This window comes from Micrasema longulum, unplaced genomic scaffold (genome assembly GCF_059751315.1).
Source record: "Micrasema longulum isolate JH-2025_06_02 unplaced genomic scaffold, ASM5975131v1 h1tg000841l, whole genome shotgun sequence".
In the NCBI taxonomy this organism is placed as follows: domain Eukaryota; kingdom Metazoa; phylum Arthropoda; class Insecta; order Trichoptera; family Brachycentridae; genus Micrasema; species Micrasema longulum.
Window position 1 is genome coordinate 55,972 of NW_028278033.1, and position 27,235 is coordinate 83,206.

At 30.9% G+C, this 27,235-nt stretch overlaps 1 protein-coding gene across 1 annotated transcript; it reads right to left on the reverse strand.

Annotated features, from left to right (window-relative positions):
• Positions 1–909: 909 nt before the first annotated feature.
• LOC148278696 (neuropeptide CCHamide-2 receptor-like) lies at positions 910–25,895 on the reverse strand. The gene is made up of 3 exons (XM_088231003.1): positions 25,780–25,895; positions 10,716–10,948; positions 910–2,076 (listed from the first exon to the last, which is right to left on the reverse strand). Exons 1-3 carry the CDS (start codon positions 25,863–25,865, stop codon positions 1,910–1,912), a joined length of 486 nt encoding a protein of 161 aa, XP_088087129.1. The 5' UTR covers positions 25,866–25,895; the 3' UTR covers positions 910–1,909.
• Positions 25,896–27,235: the final 1,340 nt, after the last annotated feature.

The following is a 27,235-nucleotide window of genomic DNA, read 5'->3' on the forward strand; positions in this document are numbered from 1 at the left end:
CAGGGAGTTTACCAACATTGATGTACATATATAAATATAAATATATTACATAAATGTCAAATGCAATTCTATCTATTATGTGCATTTCTGTAGTTGAAGATATACGCATGTGGAATCGTGTATATATTTAACTGAATGTTTTTTAAGAATGTGTGTTTGTAATATTAAAATGAAAATAAACATTTTTGATAAATGAGTTGAAACCCTTAAACTTACTGAAACTGGGTCATAAGACCTGTGAATGCGTAGACTTAATATTTCCTTTTTTTTATACCGTTAATTTCGGTTGTTATGGGTATTCATCGTAATTAATACTTTGACCCGACCAAATAAAAACATAAATATAAAACAATCATATGTCCACACATAAATTACTGTTCTTCTATTTTTTTTTTATGTAATGCAGGAGAAATTAAAAATATACAAATTCTTCAAAATAAGGCGATGAAGATGATACTAAAAAAAATATCAATTCTTATGTAGAAAGAATGCACAAAGAAATTGGCTTGCTCACAGTAAAGCAGCTAATTAAATATAATGTAGCAATTTTTATACATAAAACAATTAAGGGTTTGAATAAAATAAAAACAATAATAAAATTTAACCGACATTATCATAGATATGAAACCATGAGGAGATAAACAGAATATCGAAACTCATTGTACAAGGGACTGAAGCTGTACAATAGGTTACCTGAAGAAATAAAGGAGATAGAAAAGAGCGAAATATTTCAAATTTATTTGAAAAATATGGTATTGAGAAATATTGGTAAAAAAATTGTAAACTCATTACAAGATTAAATTAGTTCTTAAGATGTTATGAACTTACTTAATAAAGCATAAATAAATAACCCATATTGTACAAAGGTTATTGCAAACTAAAATATTCTTTCTATTTTATAATAATTCGTTTTTTGGGGACTATCAATATACTCGTAAGTGCATGTATTTTCATAGTGTTTGTTGCCAATTTACGCGATGGTTAAATTTTTACTTAATATATTTTATTTATTTGGGTCTTTAATAACGAAGAATAAATTATTTTGGTGAACTTGTTGTTAAAAGCAATATCTTCCACTCAACCAAAAAACAGACTGGTCCAAATAAGAGTTGATCAAAATTTCTACTAAAAAATATATCAAAAGATATATTTGAATATAACTAATTAATTAAAAGTAAAAGTTGTTCTTTAATGGGGAGATAAAGCTTGTACACATTACCCAATAAAAATACATCACGTTATACACATTAAAGGGCGAGGAATGTGAGATCAGGTAATGAGTTTGGAAGAAGACAGGAAAAGGAACCGGGAAAGAAAATACATTTTTTAAAAATAAAAAATGAAGGGAGGTTAGGGTTCTAAGGATATTAAATAATGTTTTAGATATTTCTTGAATGTGGCCAGAGAAGGTGCATTGTAAATTGTTTTTTCATGTAAGAATAAATAGGCAACAAAAATGTTTACTATGTCGCTGTCAGCGGAAGGTGTATTCTGTGACTTTTTGTTTTTATGTAGTGCTAGAAACCATATAATTTAAGTTTAGTTTAAACCCGTCATATATGCATGAAATTGGATATCTGTGTATGTATGTTGACTTTTTTACTATATGTGCACTGCAGTTTCAAGTTTTATTCTGAAATTACCGGGTTTGATGTAAAGGAGCTATGGCTGACTTTTTATAGCGACAAACAACAGTATAGCAGAGATGACAAGCTTTAAATTAAAATTTATCATAGTTTCTGCGACATGGTACAAATTAAAAGTTCTTAAAGCATACATATTTTACGCCCCAGCATTGAAGATCGAAGGGTTCAAAACGCATTGCACGTGGGTAATGATATATTATCAATTTGTGAGAGGTCTACATATCAAAATGAACCCTGGGAGGTGTGTCTCTTCCGTTTCAGAGCTATCTCATAATAGCGTTTTTCGATGTCATGCCGGCGGTAGTCAGGTAGCAGTCATCTTTGTTTTTGGTCAATTCTGGTCCGTGATTCATATTCTTTAGCAAGTAGGAAGAAGTGTTGTTGACTTGCTTATTGTTGGCATTTTCAAACGTAGTCACCACAACGGAATCTGAAAAAAAAGTATTTTATAAATTATAAAGTTCTGTGTGTGAAAAACGTCCAAAATCCTAGACAGATGCTGCAGCTCGGCTACTCCTAGACAAAAATCCTGAAAAAATAAATTGAAAGGTGAAACGCCTCTAAGTATATAGCTTGGCGTTTCACGTTCGCCTACCTGGTTTCCATGTCCTGGGTTCGATTGCTGATAATATCAAAATAAAAAGGGTGGTCTTACACGGCCATATTTTGCTGTCAAATATTTTGAGCTGTCCTTATCAGAGGAGTATAGTTACCTGTCTGACCTTCGAAGTTGTCAAATGTTTTACTAACAATATTTTCAGTGTGACTTGAAAGTTGAAGTAGTTAAAGAACTTTTTAGTAGAGAAAGAAGATTTTTGTTACGGAATTAATATCAATATGGTCATGAAAAATAATGACGTTACCCGACATAAACCTTCCATACTATTTGCTGAACTCGTAGTAAAAGGGTCAATGAAAGCAGTAGAATAAAATTATATTATGATGACGGTTTACTAAATAAAAATAATCATTTTATTCAGAACTAAATAAAGATTTTTGTGGATGAGCGAAACTGACCTGAAGACCTTTAGTCTTAAAAATGATTTTCACGTCAAAATTACCCATCATCGGGTAGAAAAATAAACTAGTGTTCTTGTATATATTAAACTCATGTGGAGCGTAAAATAAAAAGTATTGTATTTTTAACCAAGTTTAAATTTATTAAAAATTTAAATACAATAAAAGATTTAAATTAAGAAACATGGAGGTGTTTCACATTAAAAAAGTTTTTAAAAATGTTTTTTTCCCAATAAATAATCAGGTATCGTTTCAGTATAGCCCATTTTTAAAAATTTACCAATCGTGTCACTTTCAACCTCCTAGCACCTCTCCTTCCCAAACCCTTACCCCTACCCATTCTTCAACATACCACAAAATACTATTAACCTAATTTTTAGTGCATGTTCGGACATGGTGGTGTTTGCATCCCCTTTAACTCTGCATGTAATTTACGTATTTTACTTACTTTACTACTGTGTATGCTACGGTAAAAGTAAAGATGATAATGTATTTTAGTTGCATTTTTTTTTTTTTTTTTAAAGAAATATTTGCGTTCTTATTATTTACCCAAATATTTAATTTTGAGGGCCATTTTCAACGAGTTGTAAATAATTCACTATTAGAAAATGGAATCAAGTTGGGGTAGAGTGGGATTCAAACCACAGACCTTTGGTCCGTGAGTCCGAGACACTAGCCACAGGACCACAACCCGATCTGATTTTGGTGTAGCGAGTTTCCTGACGATGATACGGATACGTTTCGAAACCAGTAGACATTAAAAGTCGGTAAGTGGTTTTATTCACTAATATTTACTTACATTAGTTGCAAACTGTTTTATTTTCTTTATATTTAAAATGTTATTCCACAAAATAAATGTCGAAACAACAAACAATACATTTTTTGTTTCTTGTTAGTAGAAAAGTTAAGAAGTCAAATGGTTTCAGACCCTACATAGATAGCTCTAGACAATTAAAAGAAAACAAAAATATCACAGAATTTAAGTACTATGCTAATGCGTACCTAATATGCAAATCTGTAAATGATAATATGCTAAAAGGGTGCTTTAATTTATCTGGTGACATTACTCACTGTCCTCATTAGAGTGCTTATCCTATCTAGAATGAACTGGAACCAGACCAGCAAACGAATGGTTCGTGTTGACTTTGGAATAACATACAGTTTAATAATGTACATAGAGGTTAGTACTATCATTTTATTATTAGTTAGCACGCACCAAGAATTTTATCCAAAGCAATTTTTAATAAAAATTAATTTTAAATAGGAAACATAAATTTTAACGTCATATTCATATTTGAACACAAACAATAAATTCAAATAGATCACAACCTAACAAAAAATAATAAATCGTTTTCGTTTTTTTTCTCAAATCAAATCTCCAGGGGTAAAAAAACTGAAAACATTTTTATTTTACTTGTGCAAAATATCCCCAATCAGCTTAAGTGCTGGTATGGGGGGATAAAATATATTATCACAAAATAGATTTAATAAAAAGTCGATGAAACTACATCAAATATAACTCGTAACACGAGCTGTAAGAAGTATTTTTTTCAGGTGTTTTTTAAGTACGCATAAGTATTTTTTTAATTCTTTTTAGTCATTAAAAGGTGAATTGTGGAACTTTATTGCTGTATACATCAAACGGTTTTTTTTCTGTCAGTCCTAGGTTGTTCTCAAGTTAAATTGTTTGACCCTCTTGTATTTCTTGGATGTATATTGTAGTTAATATTTAATTGAATATTCGCCTTTATTTTATTATTTTTCATCTTAAATATAATCTTTTCCTTTTTTGTGTACATTTATTCATCTAAATTGAGCATTTGTTATTTTATATAAATCTGTTTTTCTTGTACATTTATTCAATTTTAATGTTACTTGAAGCGCATTATTCATTGTTTTTTCAACTAATTCTTGCATTTGTTTACCACATTGCTACCATATTATTAATCTATGTACAAAGTGTGGAAGTATGAGAAAGCATTATTTATTATTAATTGTATCCTTCCCCTATTTCTCCCTGCTTTAATATCTGTATTATCTACAAACGACTGCACTATATTGCATACGTAAGTTAAGCTAAACATCCGGCAGCCAAAAGTTGTACAGTTTACCGTTTGTATGAGGAGCAGTTTGGTATAATTAGCTAAAAAATTACTTCAGAAAGCCACTAATCGAATAGAGTCTGAAAGTTTCTCTGTACTTCGAATATAATATTTAGAACCTACATTAAATACATTTTAAACACATGTTGGAACTTTGATAGATAGCTTTAAGACTTTTATTTTTTTATATTTCGGTACATTTTAACATTCATCTTGGAAAAGTTTTTAAGTCTAAATGTTTTTATGTATCCAAAGTTGTTATGATTGTCTAAATTAGTAACATATTTGGTTCAGGTGAACAAAATTAAGCAGGTGCTTAGAATTTGAAAAAATCGATGTTAGTAATTCAATTATTTTGAATAATTACAACTAAGTGCTTGGCCGTAATGGCGTGGTATTTGCGGCGCAGCGCGAGTGCGGTACGCGGCGGCACCTTGGGGCGCGCGCGCGGTCACTATGGATATTACACTTGTTTACCATATCGTTGGTATCGTAGAACAACGACGCATGTGATTTTCTTTAACTTTAAGTAAGAGCTGTTTGATTTTTTTTCTCATTTATGTCTCAACTTGATAAGTACAAAAGTATACCATTTGATACTTGGGTTAATCATACATATTTTTTTTTCAAATCTGGGAAAAAAACCTTCATAATTATTTTTGATATCAAGAATAAAAGAAAGTCGTTCTCACATTTTTCGCACATCCGTCGTTGCTCTACGATCCCGACGATATGTTTGAGTTCACCGCGCCCGCGCCGCGCCGCAAACTCTTCGTCACTATGGCCAAGCAGTAAAAGCAACTTAGTGCGGAAGTCAAAGGTATTAAATTCATGATGAAATTCAATGCCTAAAATTTCCGTTTAAAACCTTAGGTTATGTTACTATACAATGAGTAATATGTAACTAATTGAAAATAATTTTAAGTTAAGCTGGTGCAAAAAAAGGTACCATATTTTAAACCATTTCTTAAAAATTGTGCATAGGCACGTGCCGTGTCAGTATTGGCAGTGGCATTGTGCGAGAATTTTTTTATAAATGTCACTCACTGCTGGAAGTGTACACAAAATTAAGTGCCCTCAGTGGTCTATGGAAAGACAAATGTTGGGCGTCTCCTTGAGAGTCCGAATAAGGAATGAGGAGATAAGACGCCATACAAAAGTGACCGATATCGCAGAAAGGGTGGTAAGACAAAAATGGCAGTGGGCGGGTCATGTGGCGAGACTAGAAGTCGATAGGTGGACCCCCAGAATACTTAACCGGAGACCCTACGCAAAAAAAAGAAAATACGGAGACCACAGAGGAGATGGACTGACGACGTCGTCGAACTCGTGGGCCATGGGTGGAAACAGAGTGCCCAGGACAGAAATAATAATAATAATATTGTTATAATCCGTAAGGGTTTATAAATAAATCTTCAAATAAAAAAAAAAAATAAAAAAAAAATATATAAAATTGGAAAAGACCTATAACTAGGAGAGAAATGGACTAAAAATAAGAAGGAGAATTCTTCTTTGCAGTCTCAATCCTGGGGATAGGTTTGCAGCAAATTCCTGCATATCGTCCTCCATTGGTCTCTATTTTCTGCAGCCCTCTTCAGCTCGACATAAGAGGCGCAGTTAAAATCTTCGCACACTTGCTCCAAATATTCCCGTTGGGGGCGCCCTCTTTAATTTGTCCCCTCAGCCATTCCCTCTATGATGTCGTGCAGGAGACCCTCATGGCGCATAATGTGGCCGATCCATCGGGCTCGCCTCTCTGAGATGGTTTTGATGAGGTGCCTACCTTCTTCGATTCTTTTGAGAACCTCGTCATTAGTGATGTGGTCTTTCCAGCAAATTCCTAATATTTCTCTGTATCACCACATCTCTAAGGCCTCTAGTCTTTTTTTATCTCTTTCGGTAAGTCACCATGTCTCACAACCGTACATCAATATGCTCCATACATATGTCTTGGCAAGTTGCTTGCGGAGTTTTAGTTTGATATTATTTCACTCAGAAATCTTTGCTTTTTTGTTAAACGCAAGAGAGATAATGTAATCTGAATCGTTTTTTCTCCAGAATAAGCTGTTTTTTAAATTATTACCAAACCACATCTTTTTTTAACAAGTCAGGAAAAGTGACTCAATGAGCTCTGGAATAAAAAGCTAGGCCAGATTAATAAATATATAATAAATATATTAATACTATTGTTATAGCCAAAAGGACTATGGTAATATTCATATCCATTCAAAATTCCAACTGACAATTCTTTTTTACAGTATGGTGACGGTAAATATACCGATAAATACACATCGTTAAATATGTATTAAATGAGATGTTGTGGTTTTCCTGTCCCGAATTAAATCCTTAAACTCCTATATTTATTTCATTTTTTGTTCTCCGAGATCTATTACTTTTTGTTTTCTCGTCAGTACGATATTGTTTAGTTTCTAAAAAAAATTAGGAATTTTTTTTTTTCCTTGTATGTATAATACAATGAAATAAAAACTGTTTTGAAAACAATAGGACCGAGTAGAATTCTTTGGGGAACACCGAAAGAAGCTAATTCGCTGGTTGAGTCAATAATAACATATTTTGCAGTAAGTTATTACGGGCTACTATTAGTGAGATTTCTATAAATGTAAGAATGTAAACAGAACCTGATTCTTTGTCAAAATGACTAGAAAAATCTATTCCCTTTGGGTAATGTTTTTAACAAACAAAATAATGTATGATATATAAATAATTTATTGAACGTTCTGTACGTAACGTAAATTATACATTGGCAGGCTTATTGCCAAATAGCAAATTGATGAGGGATTCCTCCAAGATATAAACAAAATGCCACTATCCCATACATATGGAACTCGCCAAAAAGTAAAGGAAAATTTTACAGAAAAAATAGGGCTAAATGCGTATGAATTAAGGTCTAAGGCGTGTATCCTCCCACGCATCTTAAATAGACTGCTCGACAAAGGAAAAAAAGGAAATTACCGTATTTTGCGAACGATAAGACACATCGGACCATAAGACGCATCCCAAAATTAATCTATCAACGTTTAGAAAAAAAAATGTTTTATACGATATGACGCATTAAACCATAAGACGCCCCCTAAATTTTGGTTGAATTTTCAGAGAAAAGATGTGCGTCTTATGACCAAAAAATACGGTAATAATGGAAACCAAAAGCCAGTTTAAAGTTTTTTTTCTTAAAAAAATATAAATTCAGCGATTGAAAACAACATATTTTTTTTGCTAATAAAATATTTTTTTTATTTTTTATAATCCGTCTCTTAAAAAGAAGTTAATTTCTATTTTGTTGTAAGTTAATTTATTTCAAGAAAACAACACTACAAAATAAATATAATGTTTGCAAATAAATCAATATCGTATGCTAATTATAGTTTTCTATATATTACTAAACACATAACAAAAATAAGCGTTTTTATGTAAGCGTCACTCCGTATTACTCTATACGTAAAAAAAATTGCAACAATAATAAAATAAAACATATGAAATGAAAAAGTTTTTTGTTATTTCGGTCTTAAAAATATTTTTGTCCCAGATCAGCAAAACAAGAGAAAATAAATATTATACGTAAATATATAAAAAAAATATATGCAAAGTTTATTTAATACTGTACAATTAAATTGTACTGATTATTTACAATTAATTTTGGATATGTGTTTAGCTTAGAAATTCAAAGAGAGAAATCCCAGCCAAAAATCTGAATTCGCAGTTTTTTTTTTCTTTGTAAAGATTAAATTTGAAATCAAGAAGGCTCTAGTATTGTAGAGACCCGAACATTATGGACCGATGAATACGACTGTTGTTTCGGGGTCGGGAAGAGAGCCTATTTAATTGCTTTGTCCTCTGTGGGTAGTCCCACATATATATATAAATATACTAGCGGACCCGACAGACGTTGTCCTGTCCGAATTTTGGTTTGCCTGTTATTATCTTAAAAAATGATTTTTTATTGATAATTAAGTACCTAGGTAATTGTTTGTGATTGAATTCTAAAACTAAAAATTGATAATATTCAAATATTGAATTTAAGTAGGTATCTAGGTACTTGTTAATGGTTGAATTCCAAAAAATAAAAGAAATCTTCTTTCAAATATGGTATTCTTTTTGCGAACGTCAAACTCTGGTCTTCTCACCAACAGAGGGGTGTACTTATGTAGGAATACGATTTTTTTAAATGTGTTAAATTTAACAATATTTCAGTATTACCAAAAAATTAATGGGTAGTAATTATAAGGAATTAAAGGAAAGAATCTGATTGAAAATCACAAAAAACAAATGTTGTTTGTAAACATTCAAAAACAAACTTTTATACACAAAAAAACAACATCTTTCAATTATTTTTGTAAATCCATTCTCCTCAAATGCAACCCTGGTAGATTGATGAATAAAAATGAATGCTCCTTACATTTTTTAAACATTAGATTAAAGAATTTAACATCTACAGACACGCACAGCGCAAAGATCTACATTTCTCTGAAAACCGCACGTAAATCGGTTAAGCCGTTTAGAAGGAGTTCAGTAACATCACACGTACAGAGGAATTATATATATAAAGATATACTCGTAAATACCAAAATTTGCATCTAATGCACTTGAACCTGCCCACAGATAAACACCAAATTTAAACATATTGCGGTTCCATATTCGTCCTTCCTCTGTCTTAATAATGATATCATATTATTGTCACACCAATTTAACTGTCATTGTAATAATTTTGGTTCATTTTCGGAATCACATACTTATTTTTTCATTCAAAATTACACTTGTTTAAATATCAGTGAACTTATTAAGACTGTTTAGTCTGTGCCCGTGTCAAGCCATAATAATTAACAAAAAAATAATCATAGTCAAATTAATTTGATTCAAATATAATGACATGTGCTGCAGTAAATATGTCATAATATGTCATAAAGAAAGATGCTTACATAAATATTGAACGACTTACTGAAATTGGACATGTTAAATACTTAGGACAAACAATAGATAGAGAATTGACATGGACAATTCATATCAACAATTTAATTAGCAAAGTGGCAACTGTATCGAGTCTTTTTTTAAAATCAAAAACTTTGTTCCAATATGTATGTTATATGCAACTACTATGGGGAATAGGAAATTAAAATGACATAAACATACTACAAAGACAGCAAAATAAAATATCAAAGTTAGTATATGACCTACCCTATCTAAGAGCAACTTAAAAACTTTTTAACAAACTAAACAATTAAATGTAACTAAACTCTTTAAACTAGAGTTCTTAAAATTCATTCATAAATTAGCCATTGATGTAATTGTAGACGAAGAATTTGACGACGAAACTTGAAAAAAAACTGTAGTAAACATGAACACAATACGAGAATATAAGAAAAATATCATATACAACCTTTAAAACGAGAAAAGGACAATCGAGACTAAAAAACCATGGACTAAAATTATACAATGAACTACCAGACAAAACTAAACAAAAGACTCAGACAACTTTTACAAAAGATGTTAAAAATATTATTATTAACAGTAGAATGTGAATTTTAAAAGTAAAAATATTTTGTTAAATGTATGTAACCCGTAAGGGTTTACCAATGAAATTTAAATTAAAAAAATATTGAAAAAAAAAAAATAATAAAAATCCAGAAAAAAATGTATAAGTTTTAAATAATAAAATTCCAAAGAATACAATTTAAAAAAGAAAATCAGACATTAATATTAAAATGTAAATTATAAATTATACAAATTGAAATTCATACATTATCAAATATAAAAAATATCAGTATCATTGTAATCAACAAAATAAAAGTAAAATATGGTAGTATTGAAAAAAAAAAAAAATATATTTAATCTTTGCATATTTTTTATAATTGGCATGAAAATATGTGTATGAAATAGTGAATTCGATAACAAACGAAATAATCAATTAAAATGAATAAATGCGTTTTTCTCTTACTTCTGTAAGGTCCCGTGGCGATGAGCCTCGGCGAGCGGTAGCTGCCCACGTGCGTGTCCTGCGTGTGGCGGCGACACGTGGAGTTGAAGCTGGTCTCCAGCGCCCGCGACCGCGATCGGCACGAGGCGCGCTGCCCCACGGGTACGCGGCAGCACAGGTAGCGGTTGAAGTGCTGGCGGAACACGCCGCTCACGCAGTACAGCGCGATGGGATTCACGCACGAGTTCAGGAAACTACAGACAAATCACAAAACCAATCATGTGGAAGGGGATTCGATTTATTTACATTTTTTATTTATTTCATTTAGTAATTTAATATTGGGGTCAAGTTGTGTACCTTCGGACGATTATCATATTTCTGGTGAAATAGCAGATAAAAAATTGCTAAAAATAAAATGGAATTACATTTTTATCAGCTGGGAACACATTTCTGTCAAACTTGCTACTACTCTTAAAAAGTTTTTTTTTGTTATGAATCGAATTGCAACTATTTTTTTACCACGTGAAAAACTCTTATTTTTACTATTTGTTTTTACTATATTTTTCACAGTTGAAAGTGTTCTTGATTTGTTCAAGTATATTTTTGTTCTACTTCTAACCTTAATTTCAAAATATATTAGTGAAACTTCAGATTTTTAGATTTTTAGTGTACCTTTGGACAGATTTTAGAGAATAGAAAAGGAAGATAATTTTCAACAATTTCAAAATTGTTTTATCATTTTACAAAAATCCAATTCATTCGATTCTGGACAACTTTATGCATTATATCTACGTCCATAAAAAAAATTCTATAAAATTTGTTTTCATGTTCTTACTTTTTTCATGTACCTTCGAACCCATATATTATTATTTTGAAATATGTGTTTGTGTTCTTTTATGACAATATACGATTCAAAATGTTATTAAACTATTTTTCAATGAACTATTGCTTCTTTTAAGTTACAAACTGTTTATTTTCCACATGTCTACAAGTGCATCCATATGTGTGTACATGTGGATAAAGTCGTACCTTTTCTGAAAATCACCATAAAATAAAATGTGTGCCATTTCTAGCATTTTAAAATGAGTGAGCTATATGCAGTGAAATATAAATCTCGAAAAAATATATCTATCTCCGCGAAAAAATAAATAACACTCACGAAAAATAGAAAATAGTCCAAAGGTACCCAACTTGCCTTTACATATTTATGAAATTATGAACTGTATACTAATTTATACATCTACATTAAACAATAAACATAACGTTTTTTTTGTTTTAATCAATAAATTTTCTTTTATCTCATCATATAATTTTGACCATTAAGCTATTTTGTGTTTTTGTTTTTATTTGGTAACCTTATTCTATTAATATTTCTAGTTGTATGGTTGAGTATACTTCTATTTAATATAATATCACTTATGAAGTACTTCGGCGTGAGATTATTAAACACTTTGTATGTAAATACATTATGTCATGTTTTTTTTTTCATTTCCACTCAGTTGAAATTTCTATTTTTTTTAACTTAATTTAATTATTGACTATTCTTGGTGGAATTTCATGGTTTCAATACTATACCTTATATTTGAATATAAGTTACAAATAAAAAATGTTTTTTTCTAACAATCTTATTTTGTTTTGTCATAGTCCAATTATCGATAACGCACACAAGTGCTAAATGATTTCCCCTAAAATATAGAGTAACAACTACAAGAAGCGACTGAACTATTTCTATTGGAAACAGTTCATTACATTCTGCAAAATCAACAAAGATAAAGAGCAAAAAAAGACATAACAAGTTAGTTATTTTCTGTACATATTATATAGTGTGATAAATATATCTAGACTATCAAGATTATTGTTAAAAACTTCACATAAACTAGGGGATGGTAGAATGTTTCCGATGATTACTTTTAATATTAGGCATGTGGAAATAAATAATCACATTGATAGAGAAAACATATAAAAAAACTCATTTGTTAGGGTGAGTATGTGTGTTTTCGCATAATAGTATATTATTTTTTTATTTTTTTATTTATTTATATATACGCCCAATGGGAATTTTTATGGACACATTAATAGATAGAAAATTATTATAAAAAAAGTAGAAAGACTCAATGGTTTATAGTAGGCTTTGTGGGAGTGGAAGCGGGAGAGAGGTGTTTATAATTGAATTTGATTGAGTGATTGTTTGAAAGAAGACAACTTGTTATCAAAGAAATCAAGACTGGTATGTTTGTTGGCAGACCTAAGAATTCTGGGCATAGGGGAATTAAAACCATAGTTCTATGGTTATCGGTATGAAAAAGTAAGTTTTGTCTGAGGTTTCTAGTTGAGATATTTAATTTTATTGAGCTCACTAGTTCAGGCGCATCAAAGAGTGAGTTCAGAATTTTAAATAGGACTATAAGGTCGGATTTATTTCGACGGTCTTAAAGAAAAGATATATTCAAGGTAGTTTCTAACTCATTATACATATAAAGGTCTCTGGATAAGTCCAACCTCCAGCCTATCTTTTTCAAAAATCAATGTTCAACTGATTCAATATTCTTGATGTGAACATCATAATATAGAAACCAGATAACATAGGAATACTCTAGGTGCGAGCAAACTAGGGAACAGAAGAGAGTTTTAAGGGTACTGATATTTTTATATTAAAGGTGACCTTTTGTGAGTGGCTAGTCAATCAGTAAAAAGGCATGTTTCCCCAATAAATCAAATAAATTAAATAATGCATTCATGTGTTATAAAATGAGAAGTTCAACCGATCACAACTTTAGCAGCTCAGATTAAGAATATGTTTCTGCAGAAAACGATCTCGAGCCAACTGATTTTGATTTTGATCATGGTTTCACATCAGAATATCCATTAAAAATTAAAAGTTTCCTGTTTTGTCATCTAAGAGAGATATTGAAGATTCAAAAAGGTAAAGCCAGTTTTTCATAGAATTTTTGCCATTACAATAGACAATCGTTTCTTTATCTTGCGCGCTAAGTACCGACATCTCATTCACAAATCTCATTCTGTATAAAACCTTGAAAGCTTGTAAGCGAGAAACAGTACCGCTTATACTATAATAAGACGCGTTGTTTATCATTTTCTTCTCAAAACAATTACCGAGAAAACTGTCATTTCCAGCGTTAAAAGACAAATACCCAAGGATTTTGTAGAGAAGCAAACAGCTTCTTCGCTTTCTGAAACCCGTGTTAATAAAATATCATTAAATACGTATTTTATAATTTAATGTAATTTAATATTTCTGCTTCTTATTTAAATCATACGGATCATTGTAGTGATATAGTTCTCATTTTTGAAATCGGTAAATGGGATTCAATAGCAGTATTTAAATATGTATGTATTTAAAAAGGGCAATGTTTTTGAAATACTAAATAACTACTCGACATTGGTCGATGCAGGCATGTATATTGATACATGCGGTTTTTTTAAATAAATATTTAATCTGATTAAAAGAAGAAAGGTAGCAGTGTAAATATTTTATTCATCATTCGCCAGGGCTGCAGTCAACGAGAATGCATATACTATAAAATAAGGAAGATGTTGTATTTTGTATACAGTATTTTAAGTATGTCCAAATGTTTTATTGCCAAGATTGTATTTCAATTCCTAGAAAGTTATTTACTGTAAATTATAAAAAGTTTGAATTAAAATGTTCACAAACAACATTCGTTTTTTATGGATTCCAATCACACGCTTTCCTTAAATTCCTTATATTTTCTACACATTTATTTCTTTTGAATGGATTTTTAGTAATAGTAAAATAATTGTTACTGACATTAATCTGATTTTTTTTTGCACCAAAACAGGCCAGGAAGCCCAATAAAAGTGCTGAATGACATCACAGAACACCCAGGCTTGAGAAAAATCACATTAGATTTTGTGTTCTCACCGTGAATCGAACCTTTCCGTTTTAACCATAACTTTTAACGGAGGCTACCCTACACATTTAATAAATTGTTGACAATTTCATTTCTAGAAAAAGTGCACCCCTGTTGGTAGAAGAGCAGACTTTGACATTTGCAAAAAGAATTCTTTATTTGAAAATATTTTTTTATGTTTTGGGATTCAAATATGAACAAGTTCTTGGGTACCAACATAAATTTAAAATTTGAATATGAATAATTTCTAAATTTGGAACTTTATAATAAACAAATACCTAAATTCCTACTTATGAAGGAAAAGTTCGACTATCTATTTCCCTTTTATTCGAACAGTTTTTACGCGTTTTTACGCACAATCAGGCATTTGGGTTTCAAATCAAATATCAAGCTTACGTCAAAACCAGCTGGTGAACGACGCTCGTTAAAGAACGACTTAATACGCGCTGGGAATAACTGAACGTTTGGGCACGAGTTAAGTATCATAATTTTAAATGGCTTAGGGTGAATAATAGGTCGATGGTTTTATTTAAGAAAACCAAACCTATTTCGAAGGTTACGAAAAAGCCTAATGAAGTAATGTTTTGTATGTATACTTAAAAACGTTAAGAGGAGACAGGGCTTGACTTTTCTTTCATCAAATTTTCCCGTATTTTATACCTGGGTTATGGTACTAAAGCATTTTTTACACAATGTCAATGTTTACCATTGGCGTGTTTCTAACGTTTTGATTTTTGGGTAAATAGTTTACTATGGGAACTAGGACCATCCAAAAACCCTAAATAGCGCCCAGTTTTATTTGCCGTCTTCAGACGTATGTTATACAAGTATGATAACTATTTTTTCAAAAAAATTACGGTTGCGACACAGATAATTTATTTTCGAAACTTTTTATTAAAAAACAAACAAAATTGGTTCTGTTTTGGGGTGCGGTAATCGTGAACACGAGATCTCGATTATATTGATTTTAGTTATGCATCATCAATCCGGTGTTCAGTTGTCTTTTTTGCTTAGCATTGGGGAGGCATTTGCGAGAGAGTGACATTTTTAACTACCTATATTTTTATAAAAATTCTCTGTCACCGCGTATCCTCACAATTAATTAAATCCAAAATACAAAAATAATAATATATATGAATACATGTAATATTAACTTAATACAATAATTAATATCAAATTTTCGACTGAGTTTATTTAATTTATAAACGAGCATATACTCAAATCTAGCAATCGAAAAGTATCCCGGGTTTAGCTAGTAATATAATAAATGCTAAAAGATTTTTTACACGAACACATTTTTACATCAATTTGTGTATCTGGGAAACATGTTTTCAGGAGATGAAAGAGTAGCATAAGATGTTTAAAGAAGAGTAAATGCGGGCAACAAAATGAACGGTGCACTAAGCACAAGAATTGCTAAAAAAATATGTCGATCGAAGCTAAACTGGCAGTGCACAGCGGAGTTTTAGTCCTAACACTTATGTATGAAAGTGAAACATGAAACTGGCGGAGGAAGGATGAAAGATGAGTGAAAGCGGTTGAATTGCGAAGTGTGGGAAATCAATTTATGACAGGGTTACAATTGATGAAATCAGGCGAGTGTTAATCTGAGAAGAATAAAGAGTATCTGAGATGGTTTGGTCATGTAGAATGACTGGACGACAAAATGATGGTAAAACAAGTATATATGGCAAAAATGAACGGTAACTTGAAACGAGGACAACCAAGGAAGACGTGGCATGATCAAATAAATAAAAATCTTATGTCTGGTTATGTTAAAAGTAGACAGAACCGAAGGGCATGTATGACAAGATGTATGAATGTGGAAGAAGCTAGGAATATATGCCAGGATAGACGTGTGTGGCGATTCATTCTCTCTGCCTACCACTACGAGGAAATGGCATGATGGTAATAGTAGCAGTAGTACTTTTTTATATACCAATAATTAACTTCGGAAAAAAAGCACATATTATCATAATTGGCTTTGTTAAAATTACTGAAAAATTTTGATGCAGTATCATTTTTCCCCTCTTATATATACGCATATCAATATTCAATAATTGGGTGATAAAACTGATTTAGAATTTGGTAACATGTGCACAGAAACAGATATATTATTACAAAAAACTAAATCTAAAACATTATTATCATTTCTTACATTATTAAATTATTTTTAGTTAAGGAAAAAAAACTTTTTCCCTACTGCTTTTTCACGATCTGAAAAATCATTGTAGTTTGAGCTTTGTCCAAATTCAGATTGTAATATCTCCTACTTAATATTAAAAGCATGATATGAATAACAAGTATGAATTTAGCATATTCTGGAAATAAAAAATTCCAGCATTCTACTTCATTGATAAGGTTTTAATACACGGATAAATCGGATAACGGTAGGTTTTAAACGCAACCCGGCACAATTTTTGACTTATTGAAACTTATGGAAACAGAAATGTGCTCAACGATTATTTTGAGTTTTTTAGAAACATATTTACTATTAACTGTCACTTAAACACCACCTTTTTTTGTAGAGAGATGTGTCTAAAATCAATTGTCCATAAGAAATTTTCAAATAAGTTCCTAAAATGTTTTATTTTATAATATTTGCACAACAATAAATGTACATTTTTTTATAAATCATTCCGTTAACAAACCAATGCCAATGTCGCAAATTTTTACACGCACAGTACAAGTGTTTACGTCCAAGAAAATAAACGTAAGGAAAAACATAAAAAATAATTCAAGACAACGATTTCTGTTTTGTCAACACAACAAAGCCCACGCTTTGTTTTGTCAACAAAAACAAAACGAATTCAATGATTCAATTCTGGAAAAGAAAAAGTTTCTCATTTTGTTCTGAAAATACGTGTTACGTAGTATGTTAGCAAGATACGATTCGAACATCAAACACATTCCAAAAGGATTCTGAATAAGTTGGAGACATCCTCTATATGCAGAATGTGCATTGGGCACTGCTGCAATGGGTCTCACTTGTTCAGAATCCACGTCCACGTGCGAATGTTAGCTTGAGGAGGAATATTTAAACTATGTTTTTTTTTGTTTTGATTGTTATCCTGATTTCCCATCCGACCTCTCTCATATTCTAACTCTCATGTCCCCACCCAATATCCTAATGAATCTTGTGAACACATTATGTGGTCTTGTCTCTTTTTCCCTCTCCGTGATTACCGATTGGAGCTTCTCGCTACTATCCGTGGCCCTGTTAAAGGTCCTGTCGGAGTCGGAATCTGGAGGCTTCCAAAAAGAATTTTAAGGATTTTGTAATCATTTCAGCGAATTTATCATGTTCAAACAATTTAATCCCAGTCAGTGAAGAATTCACTTCCCTTTTTTCTCAATCCAATGAAGTACATATTATGTACTTCTGGATTTCTTTCTTTCAGCCCAAAGATATTAGGTATACCAGATTACAGAGAGCTCTTTTCGGCAGCTTTTCTCGTTTGGGAACGGGCAACTTTTCCGTGTTCCAACCACCGCCAAAGAGACTTATGTCCTCAGATGCGGTGTGCGGTATGTGGTGGGCAAGTTGTACCTACCCAATGAACATGTTTTGAATATTTTATGTAAATATTTAGTGATAAATGGTGTTTAGATGTAAATATGTTATATATTATGAAAAGTTTTTAAAATATAAAATACTAACTCACTAACTTGTATGTATTACTAACACATGTGTAAATATCTAAAAAAAACTAAAACTCGACTCTGGCTAAAACACCCAAATTGGAAGGCGAAAATGTAAAAAAAAAACAAAGAAGAAGAACAATATTAAACGCGATACAAGACGATCCAAAATAGCGGCTAATATTAGTTTTTGTTCTCACAATGCACGACATAAGTCATTTGAAATCAGTCATCTAAGATTTTGACAATAATTACACAATGATTATAATATATTGGATCTCTAGGCATTTACAGAGCTTATGAACTATAATTAACTCTTTTGCTTCACAAAAATCAACAGATGGACGAGTAAAATGCAAGGAAAAAATTTGATAAATTAAAAATAAAAAAAATATTTTCAATAACCGATTTGACATCTAAAACCCTTAAGTTTTTAACCAATTGGACAAGGAAAAAAGTAGACGGCTATTGTAATTATTATTTATATTTCTGAGATGGATAAAATATTTATTTTAAATGCAACCATCCAACTATTCCATACAGTTTTTTTTTAAAGAAATAACCCGCTAAGCCTCTATTTTAAGAAATAAAAATTCCATGTTTACTACATACTACAAGTGAAGCCAATAAATCAAGTCTTTTTTTTCCTAAAAGGGTGATAAATGGGTATGAAAATTTTGGAAGCTTGAAAGGAAATAAATTAAAAAAATATTTAAATTTACTGCAACACAGAGGGAAAATATTTTTGAGAAGGTCTAGGCATTTACAGGGACTATGACCTGTCATTGGCTGGTTTAAGTGGCCACTTTACACACTGTATAACATTCACCATTCTGCCCATGTTTGAACATCCACATTTCCTCAAATCTTCAATATGTTGCAATAAATTGGACCTACTGAAACATTGTTGAAAAAAAATAAATCATTTGATTTTTGATTAATTTTTTCTTATTATGAATCGCTTTTTTAATTTCTAAGATTTCTAAGTTGTCTAATTTTAATATTTTATTTTCAACACGAAGTAGTTTTAATCCGGTGTCTTTTTTGCAGTTATGATTTTTTTCTATCAGATGGTCTTCAAATTCATAAAATTTATATTTAAATTTTTTTATTACTAAAATTATAATTTAGTTTCACTATCACTTTTGAAGTCCTTTTAAATAACTTTGAAACCAGGATAAAAAATTTCCGCAAATACAAATTTTTAATAATTTATTGATAAATTTATCATGGAGATACACTATCAAAAGCTTTTCTTAAGTCAATAAAAATAGCTAGGCTGGTATTTTGAATGAAATTGTGCGTGAAGAGATTGCTCTGTTAGCGTGTATTTAGTACTAAATACGCGTTAAAAATACGTTTCTTACGCGCCCTTTTACGTTCAGAGAACCACCCTTAAAGACTTACCACTATCATCGAGACTTTTATAAATGAGCGAAATTAATTTAGCTATAGTATTTTGTGTGCTCGTGTTTTCTGAAAATCCATACCAATGGGAATTGATATATTGTTTTTCGGAAGAAAATTTGTAAGTAATTTTTGAAAACAGTTCTCATTTTTTTGCTATATTAGAGGTAAGGTAGGTAAAGGTCAAAAACAAGTATTGTTTTTTGCGTTTCCAGATTTATATATTGGTGTAACCATTTATTTTTTATTAATTTCTTTGACGGTCTTTTTTTAACTTTATTAACATTTTATTTATTTATTTAAATCTACAGTCATATATACAATAATACGGTTACAATTTAATAGAGGCTAAATACTAGACTAAAAATGATTTAAAACTTTAAAATTACAATACACGTAATGTGTCATAAATAACGGTTTATTATATAAGAATAGAATTTGGAAAACCATAAAAAAAGTTTTTGTACATTACCTGTATAAATTTAAAATTAAATTTAAAAAAAATATTGTATTTACCCATCACTACACACCCACGATGACAATGCCTGCATGCTGTTGCTGAGTTCCCTTTTGAATTTATTATTATTCAACTGATACTAATAAATTCAGGCGGCCTCCTTGGTGTAGTGGTCGAGACGCTTGACTCACGCACGGAAGGTTCCGGGTTCGATTCCCGGTGAGAACACAATAATTAAAATGTGATTTTTCTCAAGCCTGGGTGCTCTGTGATGTAATTCACCACTGTAATTAGGCCCCCTGGCCTGTTGTGTTGCAAAAAAAAAAAGTTAATTATTTCCCTTTTGAATTTATTATTAGTTTTGATGCTAATTATATCATATCCTGGACTAGCTAACATTCTTTGACTCAAATTCATCGCATTAGTAACAATAATAATAATATTTAGAGTCAAATAAATTCATCTCATTAGTAACAATAATAATAATATTTAATTTTGTTCGTTTAATTTATTGTTTACTTAGACAGGCGCCGTGGCGTATTTGGTTAGACGGCTAACTGTGAAACTGGCGTCGCGGGTTAGATTCCCGCCAGTTGCAATACAAAATGCAAGAAAGATTTTTTTCTCAATTAGTCTGGGTGTTGTGGTGTATTTTTCATTACCTCCTTCCGTAGCTCCTCTATCCCACTTGCTGACAAGCTTCAAAATAGAGACTTAGGAAGTTATTCCTTTAAAAAAACAAAAAATAAAAAAAACCAACATTTGAGAAAATATCAACATTATGTTGAGTCTATTTATTTTTTGTATACTAGAACTGTATTCAACCCCCTTAAAAGTTTTAAATATTTATATCTTACAACAGAGATGAAAAATTCACATAAGATTAATAGATTATTAATTGTTGTATATTTTTATTCAAGCTTTCTTGTGAAAATGTAAGTTATATTTTAGATACTAAAAAACCACTCCTCGAATTTAAGTCGTTTGTTCACATTTCGTTCTCATACAAAATAAAGATCTATCATTTTGATATTCAAACAACAGGCGGTGAAAAACATGATATTTCTCCACGTTAAGGGAAAGAAAAAAATATTATTCTAGCACATCAATTTACTTTTTATTGAGTTAAGTAAACTTATCAAACGATGGCAAAAAGACGTCTAGTGAAAAATAAAGCAAAAATAAGAAATAAAATAAAATAAAATAAACGTCTTAGAAGTTAGAGTGCTCTGCTGGATATTCGTCAAACTCATCAAATTAAATAATCCCACAGAGAAACGAAAATGTAGGTTTATAAAATGGCGAGACAAACAAATCTTAGCGATTTATTTTTATAAAGTATTGTTAAGATGCAGAGTTATAATAATTCTCTATGGTTTTCTTCGCATCAAATTAAATGTTTTTTTTTTAGCGAGCGAATTGCTTGTAGCGAGACATTTCAACCTTCAAATAACGTATTCTAAATTACACGTGAAAAAAGTTATTTACCAAGCGTTATTTACTAAGCACATTCCAGAATGTCAAATGCACAAAAAAAAAACATTTTAAATTTATTTTTTCATAGATAAATTGTTTAAATTACCAAAATTTCCACATGGAAAAACTTCAAGTAAATAAAAAATGAAAATCAAAGAACATATAAAATATCACAATAATAATGACGAAAATCATAATTTTAATCAAGAAACGGGTGTGGAAATTTAACATATTTTTAAAAAATTGTATTCGTTTAGACCTCAAAGTAATAATGCGTTAACTTATAGAAAAGCCCAATCACTATGTTTCATAGAACGTAAGCGATGTTGGTTAGCAACAAATTGGCGGTTATTTTGTTTTGTTTAACGACACAGGCGTAATGGTTCTATCGGATGCTTTTGTCGCTGTGCTTCGCTTTGTTTGTAAATAACTTGGATATTTACGTTAGAATAATTAAAAATCGACAATAGTGAATTGCAGTTTGTTTGATTACAAAATTAGGAGCGTCAAAGGTGCTAAAGGAATCAGTTTTCACATGTAATTAATTTCGAATATTTTCCTATGATTGAGACTGATTTTTGGCATTAATTGTCCTGACAAGCATATTATATTGCTTAAAAACTTTCCTTATATCAACATATTTACTTCAGGTACTATTTTTCTTAATTAAGGAGATAAATTCGTGAATTAAAGTATATTTACTGTTGATAATGACAGTTGATTACGAGCAATATGTCGGGGCCGCACTAGGCATCCATATAAAGTTTGAGTCTTTATCGAGTAGAAGTCGATCCAAAATGTACCCGAAAATAAGCAATTTTAACCTTGAAATTGCATCTAAAATGACGTGTGCAAATTTTAGGCCGCTACGACTCGCCGTTTCGGAGATGTGACGGACAAACAAACAAACTCAACACAGGACTTTGGTAACATGGAGTTGAGATTTATGCCTCAATAAATGTAACATTAGTATATTGTGAATAAATTTAGTAAAATAAAAAATAAATAAACACACACACACGTATTTTTAGTTTTAAAAAATAAATTTAGGCAAATTATAAAAAAATAAATTTGAATAACCCTGCAATAATAAATACACTAGTACATATTTAAAAGTATTTACAATGCAAATTTATATTTATTTGGCAATTCTCGACCAGAGTACGGCCCATTGTTTTGCTGCGAACTGTAGTTAACTTAATATCCAATAGTCATAGAATGGTTTTCCTACGTTTGGGCTCTTCTATAACTTGGCGCATTATTACTCTGAGGTTTAGACAGTAAAGAAATATTGGAAATATTTAAAGCAAAAAAAAAATCCTTATTTAAAATAATCACTGAAATTTAACTTGGAGTCCACTTTTTAAAATATTCCTGATGTGATTCAGATAATCTTCTTTCTTTTTTCTTTTTTGATTCTTCTGGTTCTTTTATACAATATTTTATAATATAATCAAGTTCTAGTAGTTCAAGTACCAAAGATAAAGTAACATCAAAACCGGTTGACGTGTGACTCTAAAGTTAAAATGGTTTATACAAATTTGTAAATAAATAAGTGACAAATTATATCTCTCAGGTCAATTAGAACGTTATTTTTTAGTTTTGTTGTATTGTATTTTCCGATATGGCTGTCGCAGCCGCGTGCATATCGTAAATACTCGACGCGTTTTATTCGGTATGACTCGGTAATACTCGTATGTACGTCTTCTGTTCGGGATGTTTCGGATTCACTCGGGTACTCAATATCAATCAATCGTAAAGCCACAAAATTCCCCTTAAGTAGCGCCTGTTTATGTCACTCAACATAAAACAAAACGTTTTTATTGTAGTATCTCGACGATGCCTAAATTTTTTGTAAAATAATTTGGTTTGTTTCGGTTTTCACAGGGGAGGATAGCGCGTCAGGTATCTCCATCCGATGCGTCTGCTATTTACAAAGCCACTTCGGGTGGGTTCGGAAACATCCCGAAAGGATGACGCATCCGGTATTTACGAATGTGGCAGCCGGATAATCATATTGGCCGGAATACATATTGCGTAGCTAAATTACAATACGGCGCCGTTTTGTAAGAGAGCCAATTGTTGACTAGCCATATTATGATTTAATTTATATTAATTTTTCATAAAAAACAAAACACATTATTAAATTTATATTATGGTTTCAATATGTCGGTAGAAATAAATATATGAAAAATGCTTCTGTTACCTTTTTTGAGGATAACTTTTATTGAAACATAATAATATTTTTGATAAGTACTTGCTTTAGTGTATTAAGTGTTATTTTTTAATAAGTCGGTAAAGGGTTAGTATTTTTATATATTGTGTGAGGGTGTGTATGTGACGGTGAGTATAAGTATGTTTGTGAGTATTGTAGTATGTGACAATGTTTAGTAAGTATAAGTAGAATTATTCAATAATGACTATCAAAAATATGAAGTTTTTTTTAAACCTAAAAGAGGATATTTATCAACCACCTTATCAATGGGTGTAAAATTTTCAAAAACACTAAAACAGAAGAAATTTATTCAATTATTTATTTATTCATATTTTTTCTCTTACAAACTATAATTAATAATAAAAATAATGTGACCTCACTGAGCTTATTCGTGCCGGAGACACTTAACAATATACATACTTTTAAAAAATATTTTTACATTTGAGAATAAACAAAGAAGACTAACTTAATAAACAGAGGTAATTAACAAAATGTTCAGACAGTTTTCCATATAATTTATATTAAAAAATGCACAATGAAAGAACAATAAACACTTGTGGAGCAGTTGATTCAATATTGGATTAGGCAAATGAGACAATCCATTTTACTTCTACCTAGCTCCGCTATCCATTTTTTTAGCCTTTTTGAACATTTTCTCGTTACTGATTGTTTTAATAGACAGTAAAAGTAGGTAATAGATTTTAATTGAATAATACTCAAAATCCCTTTGTCTAAAAGTGGTATTAGTATGTATTTGTTTAAGTCGCCTTTGTGTTGAAGATCTGGTGATTATATTATTTGTATGTGATGTATTGTAGAGGTTATGTCTTTCATTTGAGTAAGAGCAGTTTTTGAATATGTAAGTGAGTATTGTTTTAGCGTATAATTGCTTTGGTGTCACAAGTTGTGATTTGTGGAATATTTATTCAGGAGATGTCTGTATCGGGACTGCAACAAATACATCATTTAAAACTGTGTCAATCGCACCACGATTATACCGTACTCCGAAATTGATTAGCAGGGTGCAAAATAAATCTTGAAAAGTCCCTTTACATAAATTATATTTGAAATTATGTTGCGGTTGGGTCCTACCCGTTGGTGATGGGCAAAGGCAACAAGGTTAATTTTTGATGTGTTTATTTATTACATGGCGAATGAATAATGAATTGGATTATGTCGTGCGATTGTTACGGCAATGAAAAGTTGAATTGGCTGCTCTTGAATTACATGCTGGAACTAAAAGGCTGCATTGAGCTGACTTGTTGGGCATACTGTTTGGGCTGACTGGGCGTTATCACGCTCTGTGGTCTCTTTATAGGGCACGTTCCTTTCTTCTTCATATTTCCATGGTAGAAACGATGCCGATGTACTGCAGGACGTTGCTCTCATCGTTATGAGCAATACCGTTAGTCTTGCAGAATATAATGTATTGAATTCAATATAAAATTATGACTTGCGTCATCGGTCTTTGCTCTATATTTCAGGTGAAATGATTTAGCACGTGTGAGAGTTATCGATCATAGACTAAGAACTCCACAAACGAATATAAAAAATAATTTAAAAAAGTATATGTACACACATACATATATTATGATGACGTGTATGTATATGTAAATATGAAGGATGATTATTTTACGCCATTAATATTGATGATAATAATTTTGCATTTTTGCTCAATAACCACACGCCACATTGAGTGGTATATTTTTAAAATTTATTATGGCTGACAAAACGATTCGCCATAGTTTTTATTTTGTAAAAGAAGCTATTCGGGAGAAATATTGAAATTCACTAAATACTTACAGGAGAAAAAATATGGCTATGAATAAATGTGGCTAATGATTATCTTATTGTTCAGAAAATACCCGAAGACCCAACGGTGCTTGTAAATATCTACGGAACAATATTTTGATGTGTTATGTGAAGTTAGGTTAGGTTAGATTAGGTTTCTAAGGTGCTATAATTTATTATCATTACGTAGTTTGTATTTCTTACCTGAAACAAAATCCTACGATACGTAGAGCGTGCCACCATTCGTCATAGTCCTCCTTAGAAGATGGGTGAAGATGGAACCAGAGCATGAAGATGTGGTAGGGAAGAAAACACACCACAAAAACTGAAATAAATTAAAAAACGGCATATTATTTTTTAAATCAACAGCCAGATAAATCTTATTGTGTTTAAAAAAAAAGCAATGGGCTAATTATAGATTTCATTTGTTTTTGTGTTTTGACAAAGATATAAGAAAAAACAAAAATAATCACGTCGCTACAATCAAAAAAGAGTTTTTGCTCAGTTCTGCGTATGTTGGTGAGAGGGTGTGTTAGTGAGGGTGCGTGTTGGTGAGGATATGTTTATCATACGTTTGAGGCACATGTCAACTCAATTGTGAAAAAATCATATGAAATGTTAGGTTTCCTCTTCCGTATGGGGAAAGAATCCAATCATGCGCACACTCTTAGAATTCTTTACTTTACATATGTTCGAAGTCAATTAGAATTCGCATCTCCCGCGTGGAGCCCTCAATACAAAAAATACATTAACCGAATTGAATCTACACAATATAAATTTATTTTTTATTGCAATTTTAGACGGTTGACTCTGAATACAGGTCCAGATAAATCTACAAACATACCTAAACTCCAAACTCTACAAACTCGCATAAACATGGCTAATGGCATTTTTTTGTAGAGAAATTGAAATAACGTGATAGATTGCCCTAAGATTCTATAACTTGTTAATTTTAGAGTCCCAGTAACGCAGACCAGAAACCAATCTCAATTTAAAATTTCTAAATGTTCCACTAATTAAAAAAAAAAAACATTTATAGATAGAACCTGCAATATGTGTAATCATTAATGAAATTGTATTGATATTAAAAACGCATATTTAATTTCCTTTAAAAATCAAATTTCCAAAAAAAAAATCAAGTTACGATGTTGCGCCTTGAATCCGCAACCTATGTTATGCAGGTAATGTTGGACTTCATGATATGTATTTATTATATTTATAATTGTATCTTATAATTTAATAAAGACTGTTGGCTTTCCAGTGAAATAAAATAAAATAAATTAAATATGTTTATATATATAATTCATCTGTACGTGTGATGTCACTGAACTTCTCCTAAACGGCTTAACCAATTTACGTGCGGTTTTTTAGCGAAATGTAGATCTTTGCGTCGTGCGTGTTCGTAAATATTAAAATTTTCAATCAAATGTGTGATAAAAAGTTAGAAGCATAAATATTTTTTTCTTTGACCTGCCAGGGTTGCATTTGACGAGAATGCATGTACAAACAAACAAAAATGGAAGGATGTTGTTTTTTATGTTTAAAAATGTTTGTTTTTGAATGCTTACAAACAACATTCGCTTTTTATGGATCCCAATCAGATTTTTTTCTCACAATCCCTATAATTTCTTCCCATATATTTATATTTACTGGATTTTTG